Below are 18,885 nucleotides of genomic sequence, written 5' to 3'. Positions count from 1 at the left end.
GGAGAGAATGTCAGAGCACAGGAAGGCACGCAAGGAAGGAGGATTAAAAAGAAGGTATTGGTGGAGGAATACAAAGGAAAGGGAGAAAAGAAAGTGAAAAGAAGAATACATGTACACAGTTTGTTAATTACTACATGTGAAATCAGATGTGTTACAGAGAGGGCTAATAATACTGGCACAAATACAGCATTACCTTCTCATGGCTATACTGCACTAGAAAAAGACACAAAGCCAATGCAGCTATTAAAAATGTGTGTTAAAAAACAGGAAAAACAGTAGCCGGAAAAAAAAAAAATCGCCAGCTGAGCTCTTTTGTATCTCTGCCAAGAATGATTTCATTAGTCATAGAACAATACCCCCTCTTTAGCAATATGTGGGAGGTTTGTGTGGGTTTTCTTTGTGTGTGTTTAGAGATATATAAATTCCTATGGCTGTATGGGCAATTTAAAGCCATTATTGTGAGGACATTGGGGCATTATAAAACATTTTTTTTTGTTCATCACTCCTTTAAGAGTTGGTTTTATGGTTAAAATTAGAGTGAGGTGTAGGTTAGTGTAAGGTAGGGGCCTCCAACCTTGGTCCTCGAGCACTACTGTCCTGCTTGTTTTCCAGATATCCTTGCCCTACCCACTGCTGATTACCTGAATCATGTGTGTTCAGCCAATCAGAAAATTGAAGGGCAGGGATAGTTGGAAAACCTGCAAGACAGTAGCGCTCGATGACCAGGGTTGGAGACCCCAGGTGTAAGGTTTGCTGTTTAGTATCTAGTTCGGATGATTAAAGTTTGAGTAAATCTACAGGAAATGAGTGAAGTCATTGTAAAGTCCCCACAAATATGCATTTGTGTGCTGGTTTTTCCTACACTGTAGGCATGGAAACCTATTGTTACACTTGCATTTCCTCGTAGGGACCAAAATGTAGTCCCCACCATCTAAATCATTGAATCTTAAAGAGATAACCCAAAAGTTTAAGGTTAGGGTTAGGGTATGTGAGAGGGTTGAGGCCTGCCCATTGATCCGTCATCAAAGATAATAGAGGAGTTTGAGCCAATCTTAGCTGACTCAGGGGAGAGGCAGTGTACACCCTGGACAAAGAGACAAACACATTCACACCTACCAACAATTTAGAATCACCAGTCGACCTAATCTGCATGTGTTTGGACTGTGGGACGAAGCCGGAGTACCTGGACAAAACCCACACAGGCATGGGTCGGATAATATTCAAACCTAGAACCTTCTTGCTGTAAGGTGCAGTGCTAACTATTGCTTCACTGTGTAAGTCTCCAGGAAATATATGTAAGGCAAAGTGTCCACAAAGATCAAAACCAAGTGTGTTAAAGAGCAAGAAACCTGTTACCTCCATGCAATTATCTACTGTATTTGCGTGTTGTCATTTGAGTATGTGTGTGAGTGATATTTTTCAGCATCTCAAAATGATTAATACGTTCTGCTATTGCACTGCTGCTGTATCCAAGTGTTTTAAAGAGGCGACCCTGAGGCGATTAAGTGGTTGTGGCAGATAGACATTAAATTTGTGTTTCAAAGTAAACACCACTTGATTTCTGCCAGAAAAACAATGGTGCAGCGAAAGATAATGTGTATCAACCTCAGCTGTCTCATCACTGTGATAGATTAAACATAACCAGCTATGTTAATGAGGTTAGTAATTAACTACTGCTCTCATTATCTCTAGTACTTAATAGATTCATTAGGAACTATTTCCACTGTGTGTCATGATACTTGTCTTGACATAAGACATGGTTTGGTATTAATATAAAAGGCTAGGAAAGAGAGTCAATTCAAATGAATGGAAATGTCTTCAGTAAAATGCAAATGAATGCAAGAAGAAAGAAAATTCTTATCAAGATTATCTGCTGTACAGAGTAAATGTAGTCTAAATGTGAATTTTCCAGCATGAAACACAGGAAGGACCAACTATTCTGGCACATGTAATGGAGCAATGTAAAATATAAAAAAGTTACAAACTGGTAATTTCTTGCAGCTAAACTGCAAAAACAGCATTTTTAGGAAATATGCTTATTTGTCATCTAATCCAGAGTGGTCTTTTGTCATGAACTTGACAGTGAGGCACAGACGGTGCATCCTGTCTAGCTCACTGGAGATGTGGATGTGAATGATATAATGCATTGTCACTCATGATATATAGATAGTGAAAGTCATTCATTGCTTTAATCCTCTTTAACCACAAGACTCATGTGTACATAAACACAGAGGTCCCTGTGGTTACTTTACAGCACTGCGGTGCTGATTGCACAATTGTAGCATAATGGTGCACAGCTTCACTCCTGTCAGAGGCTGCAGATTGAACAGATACCTGCTGCCTTCAGAATGGCTCTAAAGGTCTTCACAGGGTAAAGGAAAGGCTGTCAGTGCACGCCCACTAACTGTGGTGGATTATAGAGCTGGAAAGAATCACTCGATCATTATTCTGTCTGGCTGCCATTGTTGCCATTATTGCCCTTAGAGATCGCGGTCAATGGGGCAGATATTTGACCAAGTCCAGATCTCGTTTTTTTGGACATCCCCATTCACAGCCAAATTAAGAGTGTCTGTCAGTGCATCAGAATTGAAGGTTTAATTAGGCTTACTACTTAAAACAATATCTTCACCACCTATAATTCTCTTTTATATACATACATATAAATCAAACCATTGCCAGCCTCTATCACAATCAACTTTTTCTATGTAACAGCCAAGATGATACATTTTTAGAAAAATGGGTTAGAGCTACACAAGTTGTTAACAGTACTTAAAAAGGGAAAAGGTTATGATCCCTTTATGAACCAGCTTATAAATAGATGATTTCTTGTCATTCAGTGTTAAAATTCTTCACAGCTGCTCTCCCTGATAAACTGATGTCTTGAAGAAAAACAAATGCGGCTACAGTGAAAAGAAGGCTCTTTTTTGATTTAATCAGCAACCTTTCAAACTGGCAGTTGAATAAATGCTTTCAGCATCTGTCTGTTTTTTAAAAAATTTATTTTCTTCACTTTTTCAGTGTCATGGTATTCACAGCAAGCTCCTTCAAGTAGCTGTTTTCTGCTACAAATTATAAGGAGGAATTAATAGAAAATACACCTGCAGCAGTGCATAACATCTGATGGTCTCCTAATTGAGATGCAAGAGATTCTATTTACACAGATGATATTTTGGTATCTGGTTTTAATCACATCTGGATTGACTGGAGGTGATGAATTCAAACTTGGATGTAAAAACCACACCATCCTCTTCACTTACAACAGAGACCCAAAATCACAAGAGGAAGGAAGAAGGGACAGAGAATGAAAGATTGCTTCCTTGTTTAGTGCACCAGTTACACTGATGGATGCCTTGGTTAGGTTTTCTGTATTAGCAGTGTTTTTCAGAATTTCTTTGTGTTTCTGTACTAGGAACATGTTTCAGTATTTCCAACAGTCTACCCTCTGCAATGGTGCTCACTGTGGGGCATTCAATAATTTATGGCTGAGAAGGAATGAGATATACCAGGCTATGGATATGCACAAGGTACTAATAAATATCAATAAGAAATATCACCTAGAATATTGCCAAGTCTATCCTTGAAAGAAATACTATCTTTTGAGTATCAAATATTCACCTCCTGTAGACTTGTTCTAAAAAGTTAATCAAATATGAATAACCTAGCATATAGCTTGGACCTATCCTTGAACATCAGGAAATCAGCAAACTGGAACCCTCTGATCTTACCATGTGAACTAGCTGACCTCACAAGATGTCTGGAATATATGAATATTTTTCAAACCCCTTACACTGCACTACACTCTACACTACCACTATGTAGCTGGGTGATGTTGGCTTAAATTATAGTTTTGATGTTTATTGCTCACCATCCAGTGTTGAACTCCACATGTGCGTCGAACAGAGCCACCACAGGAGCAGAGGCAGCTCTCCAGCCACTGACTCTGGACCTAATCAGTCCTTCCTGCTTGTCATGGCGGACCACCTTGATGAATCCCACTCCGTGCTGAGTGTTAGTCTCGTCTACAAATCTCTGCAGGTGCTCTTTCAGCTCCACTGGGGAGACACAAACACGCACACATATATATACAGTTATATATATATATACAGTATATTTGTAGCATCAGTTGTATCGACAAAGCTTCACAGAAACTCCCTCAGCCCCACTGGAGAGAGGAAAACAGATGTGAGTCTATCTATGTTCGGGTGTGCTTGTGGATCACATCAGTCTGTATGTGACGTTTGTTTAGTAGTTTGAGCCCAACTTCTACCAAAACATCAGTTTACTAACACATTTATGTATTAGACATTTGACAACAATAATCCACGTTCACATTTCATTAAGCCCCAATGAAATTAACATAAGCCCAAACTGAATGGACAAACATGCTGAATCTACAGGTGTGCAGGAGGAGGGTGGCTGCCGCAAAGACATAAGACTGTATAGCATCAGGCTTTTTTTTTTTTCCAAATTAGTAATTCAGACACACTGTTTGGTCAGAGTCCCGACTTTACTCCCATCCAGCACTTAGGATAAAGTGGTATGTTGACTGCAAAATATCAGCCAACATTCTGTTCTCTTGCCTTGTATGAAAACAGCACAAAATGAAATTACTATAATCATTCAAAGAGAAAGAGAAGGACAACAGTATATTAAAACACCACCATACAACTATGCAAATACCTTTATGAGGCTGCACTTACACACACCAATGCTTTGAGCTGAATGTTAAGATTAGCATGTTAACACACTTGCAATGACATGCTACCATGCTAAGATTTTGCAAATATGATGATCGCTTCTTAGTTTACACCAGTCATCATCCAACAGTTGTTGGATTGTGAGATTGTAAGTGCAAGTCTAAGCCATGGAATGAACAAATGACTGACCAACGCTTGCATCCCTAGAGCTCTGCTGAAAACTAAAGAAAAAAAACTATGGTACGATTGAACAAATGCTTGACAAAAATATCCAAATATTTCAGCACAGACCTTCTGATTGACTGTAGAAATACAAATAAAAAGGATTCATTATTTTTATTTTTTGCTTTAGAAACAGTTTTAGAACACTGTGAGCCTAAAAGATTTGTGTTAAAAAATAAAACAAATGCTGCCAGATGATCAGTCCACAGATGTTTTTTGTCTTTCTTCCTGAGTGATTTCGTACAGTATATGCCTTGCACACACAGACAAACACACACACAAAGACACACACACACACACACACACACACACACACACACACAGACTGCCCACAGTGAAACAGCGAACATCCTCATTTCCTCGTTGTGATTTCTCTGTACTGTAATCCTGCCCGCAGGCTACAGCAGCTGCCTTCCCCTTTCTATTCATTATTACCAGCGGCCTGGATTCTCTAGTCTCTCTGTTTTCCTTTAATGAGCCACAGTTTGCTGCTGACCTGGAAGAGAGATGGGCTCATTTAAAAGTGGAGTATTTGAAGAGCACCTTATTATACATACATGTGAGATTACTTCCAGACATCAAAAATCAAGTCATTAAGCCAAGTGCATTGGCAGTTGAACCAATTAATTTCCAGATGCCTGGTCCACAAGTAGGATATATTTTTAGAGCAGAGGGAGGGGAAGCATTCTTACATACAGAAATCAAAATAACATTTAAACACCTGTCAACATGACATTACTTCAGTTTATTTTTTCTTTTCATTTCGCTACATTTGTAAAGCAAACACACATACCATGTGTATAATTAGTTTGTACAACTAACCATCCTCTGTGGCTGGTGCAATGTTTACCATGTTGACTATCTTAGCTTAGTATGCTGGCATGCTAGCAATAACTAATTAATACTAAAAACAAATTGCGTAATGGGAGAGGAAATATTTTTTGCAGGCATTTGGTTATAAACCAAACTAAATATGTGACTTCCTGCCACCATGAAAATTCAGGTTATTACAGTTAATCTGTGCCAATTTTCATAGCCATCCATCTAATTTTTCTATCAGGACATTTAACTAAAAAGCAAAAAAAGACAATCACAAAGTGGTGCTAGGGAAAAGTGGGTTATTTTTATAAACTGTCTTGGAATTAGTAATGAGTGTTCAAATTATTTTGCAAATTCATTCAATCACTTAAATTGCTATTTTGAGTGGACTGACTGGTCTTGGTGGACTGACCAATGACCCTTCAGCCAAGACAACAACATAATTAAAAATACAGTGGGAAATTAGGTTTGGCCTTTTTCACAGTTAGTCAGTCAACTAAATACATAGACCAGATTGTACTTCTGCTTTGGATGTTCCCTCATCTGGCAGCTCACCTCAGTTGCTCCTGGTTCCTCTTCCCATGTTTCCTGGATTTCCTGTATGTAACTCGCCTGCTCGCTGTGTTTTTCTGGATCATTGTGTCTCAAAGATAATACTCACCTGGTTCCCTCCTGTGCCTGGACCATTGTCTCCATTACATGTGCTTTCTAAAAGACTCTACAGAGAATTCTTTCTTCTAGTTTTCCAATCAATATTATCCCTGTGTCTTTTGTTATAATAAAATATTCTTTTGTCTGCTAACTTAGGTCTAGTTAACTACTTTGCCATAGCATGGCAATATTGTTGAATTGATGTCATTTATAGTAAAGAGGTTTAGTTAACAGCAAGGCAGAGTAGTTAACTACGTTGCCATAGCATGGCAATATTGTTGAATTGATGTCATTTATAGTAAAGAGGTTTAGTTAACAGCAAGGCAGAGTACTTCAAAATAAGGTCACCATGACATTAATGGGTGTTTGCATGGCTCAGTGATCTTTGATCAGCACTTTAATGCTTTATGAATACAACCCCTGGTGTCTCTGATAATTTACTCTTCTTGTGGCAGTTCATAAGGAGTCTGACTGTATTTCCACCTCTGTCTTCATCTAACCTTAGCTGACCCTCATTTGTCATAATTACACCACATATGAACAACAAGCAACAATAATGATCATGCACTTTCACCAAATTATCTCACATTAATTGCCTCTTTTATAAATTACAACCATGCAATTGTTAGTGTATCGCCAAGCAAAAGCATTAAATCATTCCAAGAATTTTTAGCTTGAATGGTAGTAATGCATTAAGAGGGAATAATTTGAAGTTAATGTTGAATCTATTTATCTCCCTGGATGCTCCACTAATCAACATTCAACCCTGTGCAGCTACCATAACTAAACTCTGATATACTGTATTAATCAAGAACAGAAGAGCAGTGAGAGACCCATAAAATCTGCAGGCGACGGTAGCACAGACATATTTCTCATAATGGTAATTATAGATTTGGCAGCAGTGAAATATGTTCCATGGTACGTGATGCAATTATTAACATGAGCCCTCTAACAGACAAGTCACACCCGGGCCTAGCCTATGACTTTTGTAATAAGTTATAATCTGATTTCATACACCAGAGGCAGCTAATGCCTGCACATATCCTTACGGTGTGGACTGTCCAAAGCAGAATATAAAAATAACTGGGACATGAAATACAGACAGCCTAGGCTTTAGCTCACTTATAATATATAAATCTCAGCGGCTAATTACCCCATTTTGGATGTTTGAGATATAATTCGATGGATATGAATATGATGGTAGATGGATATGATGTAACTACTATTGTGCTGCAGAGAGGAGGCAAATGGCAGGTTTGCCCTTCAGTTCTAGGAAGAAGAAATTTACCCTTTCATTTCAAAGTTCAACAATCCCTTATGGACATGGTAGAGAGGTTAAGTTATACTTAAGGGTAGTACCGAACACACTATCACAACATTATCTTCTACAATATATGTATATATATATATATATATATATATATATATACACACACATTTTACCAGTTTCTTAAATCACACTGTTAATTACTGTCAGGGTCACTTCTCACTTCCAGTCTCAGGATTTTATTTAAATTACTTCCTGTTCTGTGGTCCCCCCACATGTCTAAAGGTTGAGTCATGGTAACTGGACTTCTAGCTTTTAGGTCGAAATGTTTCACTACTCATCCGAGTAAGTCTGACTGATGAAGCTACTCGGCTGAGTAGTGAAATGTTTCGACCTAAAAACTAGACGTATTTCCTCCATATGGTTTCAAACTTGACCTGTCCAGGGTCCCTGCCTTCCACCCAAAGAGAGCTGGGATAGGCTCCAGCAGATCCCCGTGACCCTGGTTAAGGAATAAATGGGTATAGATAATAGATGGATGGCTGGATGGATGGTTTCAAACTTGACCATGTCATTTAAACCCTGATCAGTTTCACTTCCGTCTTGTTCTCACTGTGCTCCTCCACTATGAAAAGCCTAGTCACATTCTCCTCTCCTCTCACATTCTCCTCTCCAGCTGTCGAGCTGCCAAGACCTACCAGAATTCATTGGCTCCTGCCTCAGCCTGAGCATGCCTGTCCGTGGCCTAATCTTTGAACTTTCCATTGTCCCCTGTCGGGCCTTTGCTGCCTGAACCTCTGTTCCCTGCTGATGACCAAGCTTTTTAGTCTGCATAGTTACCAGTTACCTGTTACAGTCACTGTTTCTACTCACTGTTTGCTCTGCTTTTCACAAGAAATTTTGAATAAAACTCTGAACCTGCCCTATTCTTCCCACCCTTGCCTTCCACTCTGCCTGAAACCCAGGCTATTCCACTTTGGTTCTTCTCTTTCTCAATCTGTCGAGTCAGCCTCTACCACAAGAACCCTGTCTTGTTTTTCTGATCCTTTGTTCACTAATCATAACTTCTGGTGAAATTTCTTCATTCTTTACAAGATTACTTTCAAAAAGTAAGAAAAATCGAATCAAGAAGATTAAGTTCATAACAATATGATCATCTATACCTGCTTATTTCTATTTAGGGTCACAGAGATCTGTTGGAGCCTATCCCAGCTCTCTTTGGGTGAAAGGCAGGGGTACACCCTGGACAGGTCACCAGTCCATCACAGGGCCACATAGAGACAAACAACCTCACACACACACACACACACCCTCACACACACACACTCACTCCTATGGGCAAGAATTAAACATCTAACTTTGTAAATGGCCTATCGGTTGAACCTGCTCCCTGGGGCCAAGCTAGATGCAAGTCATGACAGTCACCTATGGATTATATACAATGACACTAAAAGGGTTTATCAAAGTAAATAATGGCACATAGTATTGCTATACAGATACCATTATCAGCAGTTATAAAGCTTCCTTAAACAGTGGTGTAAAAGCCTCTAACAGAGTTGCTTGCTCAGCTCGAACACAGGTATCTACACAGTAACTCTCTCAAGGAACCATAAACATTCCTGTCATGACTGTCAGAGCCCTGCCAGACTCCCTGTCTCTCCAGTGGAAAAAGGAAAGTCAGACAGCAGCTTCTTGTAAGCACTATTTCTGACTCTCCGTACTATGCTTAGAGTCTACATCTGTTACTCATCGCTCCTTCAGTTTTTTTTTGTGCATTCTTAAAATCTGCTGGAAGAGCACAATGAGAAGGTGTAGCACCTTAAATCTGACTATGTGGCCTTATACATCCTAACTGATTCACTAGCACTGAGCGGGCCTTCTCCTTATGATGCTTTTAAACCAAAAACCAAAAGCTTGAGAAAAGCCTTTGCCCTTTTTGGGCTACTTCCTACTTTTACAAGGCCATAGAGTTATGATAGAATTAGGGAGTAATTCATTCTCTATTTAACATAGTGACCATTCATGCGCCACAGGTGGTTTGTGCGTATTACTCCATTGTCACCCTGTTTTTCTGGAGATTATTGAAAAATATTAATCAGTGATGGGTTGTTTGATATGTGTAAGGTAAAAGATGCCAACTATGAATCATTATAAACATTAAAAACAATGCATAACATCAATTAGTGGGTAAATACTGCAGAAGAATATCAATACAAATCTACAAAGCAGTTGCTTTAGAGAGAAAGAGAGATACACTTCAATCCCATTTCAGACTGCTTCCTGTGATGGATGGATGTATATACACTCTGTGTTTGGGACTAAGCTTTAGATTTGAGGAAGGTGGGTGTCCTGGTGGCTCTTTATGACTCCACCAGGGTGCTGCATATATACCATAAAAATAAAATTAAAGATGGTTTCTTACAACTGTTGCTGTGGTCATCCACCAGTATGATCTCTTTGAGCAGGTGGGATGGGGTCCTCTGAATGGCTGTGTGGACAGAGCGCAGTAACACTGACAAGGCCTCGTTGACAAAGATGAAGATGACACTGAGCTGAGGAAGGTCAGATGAATACGACATATTTCTGCACCTGCGGGTGTGGGGTGAGGGAAGGGGGGGAGGACAGTTTGTCATTTCCTTACAAGAAAAAAAGACCAACATTTACTGTAACAGAGTCAAGATTTAAACATCATTCTGTTGAAGGTTGGTTCCACACAGGCAAATATGATGGACTGACCCATCTGGTCGTAAATCTGGGATTGGCCGGGTGAGGGAGATGCGGTCGCTAAGGTAGCTGTTGTAGCCATAGTAACGAAACTTCCTAAGGGCGACCCTTCGACTCTCAGGGCCCAGGTCGTGACCCCAGTGGTTGAACAGTGAGGAGGCAAGGACTGAGGCTGAGTCTGATGAAGACACAGTGTCTTCACCATCCTTCTGAGGAGTCTCTGTAGAGAGAGGAGGAACATTTGGTACATTTTGAACAAACATCCATCCCCTCATTAGCTATACTGCTTATCTTGTAGAAGGTCACAGGAAGGTGGAGATGGTAAAGAAAACATTTTCAAGTTTTTCTCAACAGTTTCCTCACTAAGTACTGTGTTGCCAGATGCTGTGACAGCTTGCTGACGTTACACTGTGGAGAAATTTAATGACAAATGAACTTCCTTCAGCTCTGTTCAGGGAGCTTTGCAGGAAAAATGAATGTGACAGAGTGCTAAGTATGCTGTGTGGTTATCAAACAAAACCCATTTGCTGAAGGCTGAAAGAATAATTTCAGCAGCACGGGGGAACAGGATGGAACACAAATGCGATGCAAAATAACAGGGATTTTCATTGTCATTATGTATAACTCATTCTGGCAGCTATGCCGATCTATTTCTGTGGAGGTGGACACAAATCCGCTAACATGCTGAAGGTAACATTTTTTTTTTTTTTTTAATCAGTGCTGCAGTTTTCTATGCATGGTGTAAAACAATCAGAATAGAAAACATGCTTAAGGCCTGTTTGGAAAATATTTATATTCTATGTAAATTGTAGGGTGCAAAGGGATGAACCCAACTGAGAAGTTGAACTCATTCTGAGCATCATTTGAAACACAAACGTAAAATGATGCTGTGCAGCTGCCACCTGTTCCCAATGTATGGCAGATCTGGGGAAAAGCAGGAGAATTTGAATGTAGTGATCTGTTTAATATCTGCAGCACTAAAAAAATGGAGGTCATCTAAAAGAACAGACTATTCATAAGGCTAAGTCATGCTAAAATTCCTAACCCAGATGTACAAGTGTTGAAAAAGGCTGAAGTGTATAAAAAGGATTCAATAACAAAAAATAATGAACACACATACAGGTTGGTTAGTCGTATTATGTAAGACAGAAGCATTGTGTACATGTAGGAACACATTTTAAAAGTGCAACTGAAACACATGCTGCCATCACTTTTCACCATTATATCAGTGTTGAATTGTTAATATCAGAAATGCTCTTTTTTGTCTCAGCAACAGGGGACAAAAGTAACAAAGAATGCTTACCCTGTAGCTACACGTTATGGTCAATAAGTGAGTTGTTTACAGGTACTCTCTGTTTAATGTGCAGGAGCTCAGCAACTAATTGTGTGTACAGTCCGCAGACTGATGCTGGCAGTGTACTTTACCTGGTGAAGGCTCATTTAGGAAACTGCAAGAAGTTGCAGAGCAAGATGTGCTCATGTTTATAAATTAGATAAGAACGAGACTTCGGCAGGAAAAGCGAATGTCGGTTGTTGTTTAGAGTTCTGGTGACTGAGTGCCGTTCATTCACGATTCACAGATTTGCTTCCTCATTAAAAGCTTTTTAGAGGACAACAAAAGCTAAACGGTCGTAATGTAATAATTCCTTATTGGAAACACATAGCTGCTGAGCTATTGACCCTATAAATAACGCCAGTCTAGCTTTGTACTGAACTAACAGGACAAAACTACTGGTCCAAAAACAGTCAGGACTGAGACGAACAATAATCCATCCACTTAGTTATGTAGAGGTCAGTGATTGCTTAGCTTCAATAACTGTAGTCAGTAAGTGCCTTTCAGACGTCTAGTGATATTATAAACTGTTATAACACTCACCCATACAGATATTTCACCTGCCAACACTGTCACTCAAAACAGTGATTTGTGATCTCTTAGCAAAGTTTATTTTACTTTAAGTTTGATTTTAAAATTCCCCACTCAGGTCTGTCAAATAACTCTGTTGTTTCTTTACTCTCCCAATAGACCCTCTGAAGATCTGTGAAGTGCCTGCTGTTCTTCCTCAGAGGAATGTTTTTTATTTTTTTATTTTATTAGTTTGAAGAGCAGTGCTTCCCCCTTTTGGCAATAACATGCTTAATGCTCTCAAGGGTGAAATGCCACCTCCCTCCAAGTCCCCTCATACCCTCATAATAAGCACTCTAAAAGCACAGTTAATGACTCTGTATTACACTTCTCTTATCCACAAATGCATTACTTTTTCAGGAGTGTAACTGTAAGGAATTTGATTTGGGTTCCCGTTTCGTATGAGCTGACATCTGACAGAAAAAGGAATATTGCTTAAAAGCTATTTAAATTCAGTGACAAAAAGCCTGAAAGGTTTCTTGGTATAGTCATTCTCGAGAGGGAAGGACAGATGCATCACAGGGCAAGATGAGGGAATGTGTTGTGTCATGGCCAGCACTGTGTCTGACATATGTCATTATTGATTTAGTCCCTGCTCCCCTTTCCAGCACAGTTCAAAGGCACAACATACCTACGAAGAGGAACAATGGTGAGGTTTTGTGTGTAATACAGTACCTAAAATGTAATTGTCATGTATCTTACAATGCATCTGCTTTTTGTTGCATTTGAATCATTTTAATGACATATTGAATGAATGTTGGCACTGTTCATTGCAAATAATTTGCTAATATACAGTAATGTAAATTTACATAGTGTCATAATTTACTTATACATTATTATTCAACATAGACAGAAAATGTTATGCATTAGTACATTTGTTTTGTAATTAAAGCTGCCGGGAACTAGTGATGCCATAAGCCACAATGAAACTCTGCTTTATTTTTTCCAAATAAAGTAAATTCACGCAATGGGGTAACAGCAATAAATTTGGCAAATATATCCCAGCTAAACTGCTGTTGATAATAACATCTGAATTATTCTGTATTTGTTACTATAGTAAATAACTGCAATTGAATTCCAGTAAGGTCTGTGTAAAAGAACTCACAATACCTGGCTGGTTGGCATCTCTTCACCCAGTATTTTACTGTTAATTTGACAGTTTTTCTGAAAGAGTGACGAGCAAAAGCAGAGGCAGAGAGGAGAGGAACAAGAGAATAAAGAGGATATGACAGAATGTATCCATCCCTGGGCATCTGTAAACTAGTTGAGCACGAGCTCCATCATATCAGCTCACAGAGAGCCACTTATTAACTTAGACACCAGGACAGCTCCCTGTCCACACACACACTTTAAAATATCCTTCTTGTGGAGCTGAAGGCATTGGGCCCAAACTTCCTACAACCTAATGGATTGGGAATGGGCCACTCTGCAGCATGACAAATTGTCTCACCTTGTCCCCCAGTCACTTTATGCAAAATTGGTGTGCTGTTAGCTCAGCAGGCAGGGCACTATGCACTGTGGACCCTGACTATCTACCTCAAGGACCAGATACAAGGTGCAAACAGCTGCACAGACATATACAGTATAAGCTGTGTACTGTACACAGGACATTCAAAATGGCACGTTTACTGTACCTAGAGACACCAGTTTTGGTGGACCAGTACCTGAAATACTGATAATAAATCTCATTTTGAGCATGTACACTACCAGTCAAAAGTTTGGACACACTTTACCATTGAATTGAATGAGAAAGTGTGTCCAAACTTTTGACTGGTACTGTATATCACAGTAAATGTTCACATAGCTTGTAAGAAATGGATCCATATATCATTTCTGCCAGCAGGTTACTATGACCAGGAATAATGGTTTTTAGTTAGACAGCGTCTAGCAATCACAAATATCCTTGAAGACAAAACAGGAAATGAGGCAAAATATCATTTACAGCCACAAAGTCCACATTAAAAAGAAGTTGGGATGGATGGGTGAGTCATACACAGGTCTTTTCCCACAGGAAAGTGGGGTTCATTTCCTGTGGGAAACACTGTTTCTTTTTTTTGCCCAACATTCTAAACGGAGGGAGCCATGTTGTGTTGCCATGTTTCTACAGTTGTGCAGAATGGACAAACTAAACATTATCTCTAGACGGCAAATTGCATTTTACTTTAAAGGTGATGGCCACCCTGTGAAGGTGGCTCAGAGGGTTGTATTCTGAAATGTCCCTATCGATGCTGCTATATCTTTCATATTTAAGATCAGTTCTATCTAACTCCACACAGTGTTGGTCCAGGATACGTGTTTGTGTTACGTGTACTCTAAATAAAGACTTTCAGAGTCAGTTTTTCAAACAAATGTTTAGTTCCATATATTTTCTGACATTCTCCACTTGATAGTGTTAAATGATTCATCCAATAAAGAAAAGGCAGGGCAGATGCTTTTTGAGGATAGCATTATTATTATTAGCATGCAAAAACACTCCTGACGGCACTGAGGAGAACAGCTCTAGGGTTGATGATGATTCAGTTCTTGTTTAGGAAGAATTCTTGCTCTCCTGTCTCTGAGTCAGTGTAACAGATGCTCCCAGCATCTAATTCTTCTGAGAAAACTTTTCACCTCTTTGTAATGATGCTGACCTGAATTCAGCTAGTTTATAAAGACTCAACACAAAATTCTCTATAATTTACCCATATTTGTGCACATCAACTCAATTGAGTGGTGTCATCTAGAAAGGAATATTGAGATTGGCAGTTCATATCCTGTTCGCAATCAGCTCTTTTTTTATGAAGTAAAAGGCTGGATACCCAGTGTTTACAGAAGTCAGCTGTCTAATGCTCATTTTTATTCTCCACATTAAATCAGACAGGAAAATCAGAGATCATTTGTTTATTCAGCCACATTGATTTATGTGTTCGGTATAAAGATTCGCATAAACAGCTTAAACTGATCTAGACCTTAAATTGGACATGAGCCCGATTTGCAAAACACAGTGCGTGGAAGCAAAAACACTCAATTAAATCTCCGCTCCTCCTCTGTGTACTTTCAAGTTTCTCATCAGCAGCGAAACGTTGCTGCTTGATGCTGCAAGAACCTATCCCAGCAGGCTTTGCACTTACAACATAAACACACACCCACTCACACCCAAGGATTTGAAAGAATTTGTTTTCGTGGAGAGAATCTCATTTAGTCTGCAAGCCCTGCAACATTATCTCCCTATGAAAGATTTTTGTGTTCCAATATTTAAAGAGGCATGAGGGAAAACAAGACAATTCATTTCCCTTTTGTACTGATTCCTACCGCCTTAAAACCAGATGACAGCTTCTTTTCATATCACGGTGAGCTATGACTGACGAAAAGTACTTTTTTAGCCATTTGTCTTTATTGCCACAAGCATGCTCACACAAGACTCATTTACAAAATGTTAAGGTGCTTCCACCTGGGGAAAAAGTGAGCCCATCTGCACATCTCAGAAGGAGAGCGAAACAAGATTTAGAAAATTTTGTGCTGCTGCTGCTGCTGCTAAGGGTACATTGACACAGGCGTACTGACAGAACGAGAGTGTGACAGAGAGAATGAGAGAGGGATGGGGGCCGACAGCCTTGTGCAAAGGTTCACACATGATTAATTTAATCAAGCAGCGAGCAGATGGTGATCTCTGTCTTCCCCCTCTGCCCTCAGGTGTGAATAATATGGTTAATGGATCACACCTGGACAAGTCAAATCGGTACTTCCAGTGTATTCACAGCGAGACAGAGGAAACCGAAACGGAGATGCATTTTCCATGAGGCTTTGTAACTTTGCTGACATCATCTATCTGTTACAGCCATGGCTTGTTGGCATTCAAACGTACAGGTAGGTGTCAGTTATGGTGAATGTTCCTCGATGGGGTTATTAAAACAGTGTTGGTTCTGCTGGAAAATGATGGTGAGTTGGAAAACAATACTATGAAGAAAAGGGAGTGGTTCAGTTCTCTCACAGGCTGTATTTCTGATGGCTTTCAGCAGAAATAGACATATTAGTTTTCTTTCATCAAGTGAGATAAAGAGCACCTCTGGATTCAAGTCTGAGTATTAAGTACAGAGGATATGTTTAATCTAATGTAACATAAAGGCTACGACCAATAGGAACAGCTCCCCATGCTCTGTCCAAAAAATTGGCACAGCCTCTAAAAGCTTACTATTTCAGCATCTAATGTGCTCCACCAACACAAAAAGAGAAATGTAAAAATGCTCTTTGCGGTATCAGTGGAATATTCATACTGAACTATTTCTTTGTGAGTGCAGGATGGGTATAATGACTGTGTGCAGCATCCTGGAGTCTTGTGGAGACCAAAAACCACAAACTTGGCTTATTGTCACTCTAAGTGACAACCTGCACTCTATGTGCCAAGTACATGCAGTGACTTCTTGGAAAAGTACAACCATTTAAACTTAATTTGAAAGACTTCAAAATGATCATAAATAAAGGGGGTGCATATTTTCAATAGGTGGACGTCAGTGCTCTGAAAACATGTGGTAGGTAGTTATTCTCAGTGAGCTATTTGGCCTGCGTACCAACAGAGTTAGCAGTTGGAGCTGCAGCTGTGGGTGTGAGGCAATTAAAGTCCTTAAAAAAAACCCAAACACCTTGGTGCCCGACTGCTGCAATTTGCATCTAAATTTGCACTCTTTCTCTGAGTCATAATGCAGTAAAACTGGAATAAACACACACTTGACACACAAATTACAAAATTTTGGCTCATCTTGACCTAAACCTTAATATCTGATATGAACAAACATCCATAAATCTCTTCAAAACTCATTGAAAAAGACACTTGCCTGAGAATCATCAGGTTGTCATATAAAATAGTCCACTGAACACTGTTCATACTTTATCAAGAAGAATGGCTAATAGCTTATTTAGTATACTTTTAATGCTGCAAGTTTGTAATAACTAATTATCTGGGAATAATGCATAAAAACTACAGTCAGAATGCGGTTTGTTTTTGAGAGTTGTATTTCCTGCTCTTCCAATTCTGCTGACACAGCATCATTCTCTGAGTCACGGCAATATTATACTTCCTGTTTACATCCCACAAGGTCCTCTAGAATAATGAGGACTTCAGGGGATGTAAACGGAGATAAAGAGTAATAGAGTAATAATATTTTTTCATGTTGAACTACCAATATGTTTTGTACTATTGCCCAGGTTATATAATTGGAACCCTGATACTTTCTTCTGTTTATTCAGATATTAATATCTGTCCTATGTTGAAAATCTATAGACCCAATGACAAAAAAGGCCACTTTTTTTTTATTGCACCTGGGAGGTAACAGAGCACAATTTCTGCCTGCGTGGTGACCAATTGTGTCAGACTCCTGATTTATTATAACTGCAAGAAACCGGCAATTCAGGGAGGCTGGTGGTCTGCTATTTCACCTCTTTTGTCCTGCACCCTCAGGTGAAACAAAAGAATAAACTAAACACATTTTTTAAACAGACTGACTGATCTACAGACTTAAAACCAGTGTTTTTTTAGTTTATTATGTGATTTAAACTTTATCAAACATGAGCTCGACATATACTGTAAAATTGCCACCACATTTATGTAATGACATACCTGCCTGAAATAGGATATTCAGCTATTGAGCTCCACAGAAAGATCAGAAAGGAGAAGCTGGACCACAGCATTGAAATGTAATATCTACAATTTCCTTAGGCAAGCTCACTCATCTAAATTTGTACCTCATCACTTTGATAACCCTCATATTGTTTTCTACTGAGCAGAATGATGCAGTGTGTTTTCTCCCTCTCACTTCTCTCTTTTCATTGTCCCTCCAACCCACAGCTTGGCAGGCTTGCAGATTAAAGCTCAGAGTGGCAGATTCCATTATCAAGCCATTTCGCTCTTTTACCACACTAACAACCTTTTAAAACCATCAGGCATCATTTCCTCCACATCTTGCTGTCTTCATGTAGTATGATGGAATTCTTTTCCACCTTCCTGTATGTGTGTGTGATGACACTCAGCCCAAAACATTATTCAACATGCCACTGAGGCAATACACACAGGTATGCCTGCACATACATTTACACATATGGGAATATGGGAAGGAGATAGTGATTTTCTGAAAAAAATAAAATAAAAATAAAAATAAAAAAACAAACATAAAAAAACTTACACACACGCACACACACACACACCCTGGAAGCATACATGATGGGGGAGGGTAATCTATGTCTTGATCGCGGCTTTACTGCAGTCTTGATTCTCCTAGTCATCCACTTCCAGAAATCAATACAGACTGAGTGGGTCTTCCTGTAAGCCCATATGGCTCTGTGCTGCAGCAGACGGCTTCACTACTCCACTAATTACGTTACAGCACTACTGATAAGGTTTCGCTGTCTCACAAAAGCAGATGTGCAGGACAACGTTATTGCTATAAAAGACATTACTTGGAAGTTAAAGAGAAAAGATAAAATGAGAAGAAAAGAGATTTTCATATCAGGCAGCAACAATATTAAATTCCTGTCTAGATCTGTTTAATTTGCTCATTCTCCTTAAAGAAAGAAAAAGGTCCATCTCTTTCACTGTGAGATGATAACTGCAAAGCATGCATGCATGAGGT

The 18,885-nt window shown here is 39.3% G+C and overlaps 1 protein-coding gene across 3 annotated transcripts in view; it reads right to left on the bottom strand.

Moving 5' to 3' along the window:
• The window catches only part of LOC113133519 (polypeptide N-acetylgalactosaminyltransferase 18-like), a 121,956-nt gene that overhangs the window by 48,112 nt on the left and 54,959 nt on the right, over positions 1-18,885 (bottom strand). For all 3 annotated transcript variants that reach the window (XM_026312374.1, XM_026312375.1, XM_026312376.1), the window contains exons 2-4: positions 10,393-10,600; positions 10,079-10,245; positions 3,866-4,052 (exon numbers count right to left, since the gene is read on the bottom strand). In XM_026312374.1, coding sequence (XP_026168159.1) covers positions 3,866-4,052; positions 10,079-10,245; positions 10,393-10,600 — 562 coding nt within the window. The remainder of the gene's footprint in view (positions 1-3,865; positions 4,053-10,078; positions 10,246-10,392; positions 10,601-18,885) is intronic.

This window comes from Mastacembelus armatus, chromosome 6, assembly GCF_900324485.2.
Source record: "Mastacembelus armatus chromosome 6, fMasArm1.2, whole genome shotgun sequence".
NCBI classification, from domain to species: Eukaryota; Metazoa; Chordata; class Actinopteri; order Synbranchiformes; family Mastacembelidae; genus Mastacembelus; species Mastacembelus armatus.
The sequence above is the reverse complement of the archived record's forward strand: the minus strand, read 5'-3'. Positions and strand labels throughout refer to the sequence as shown.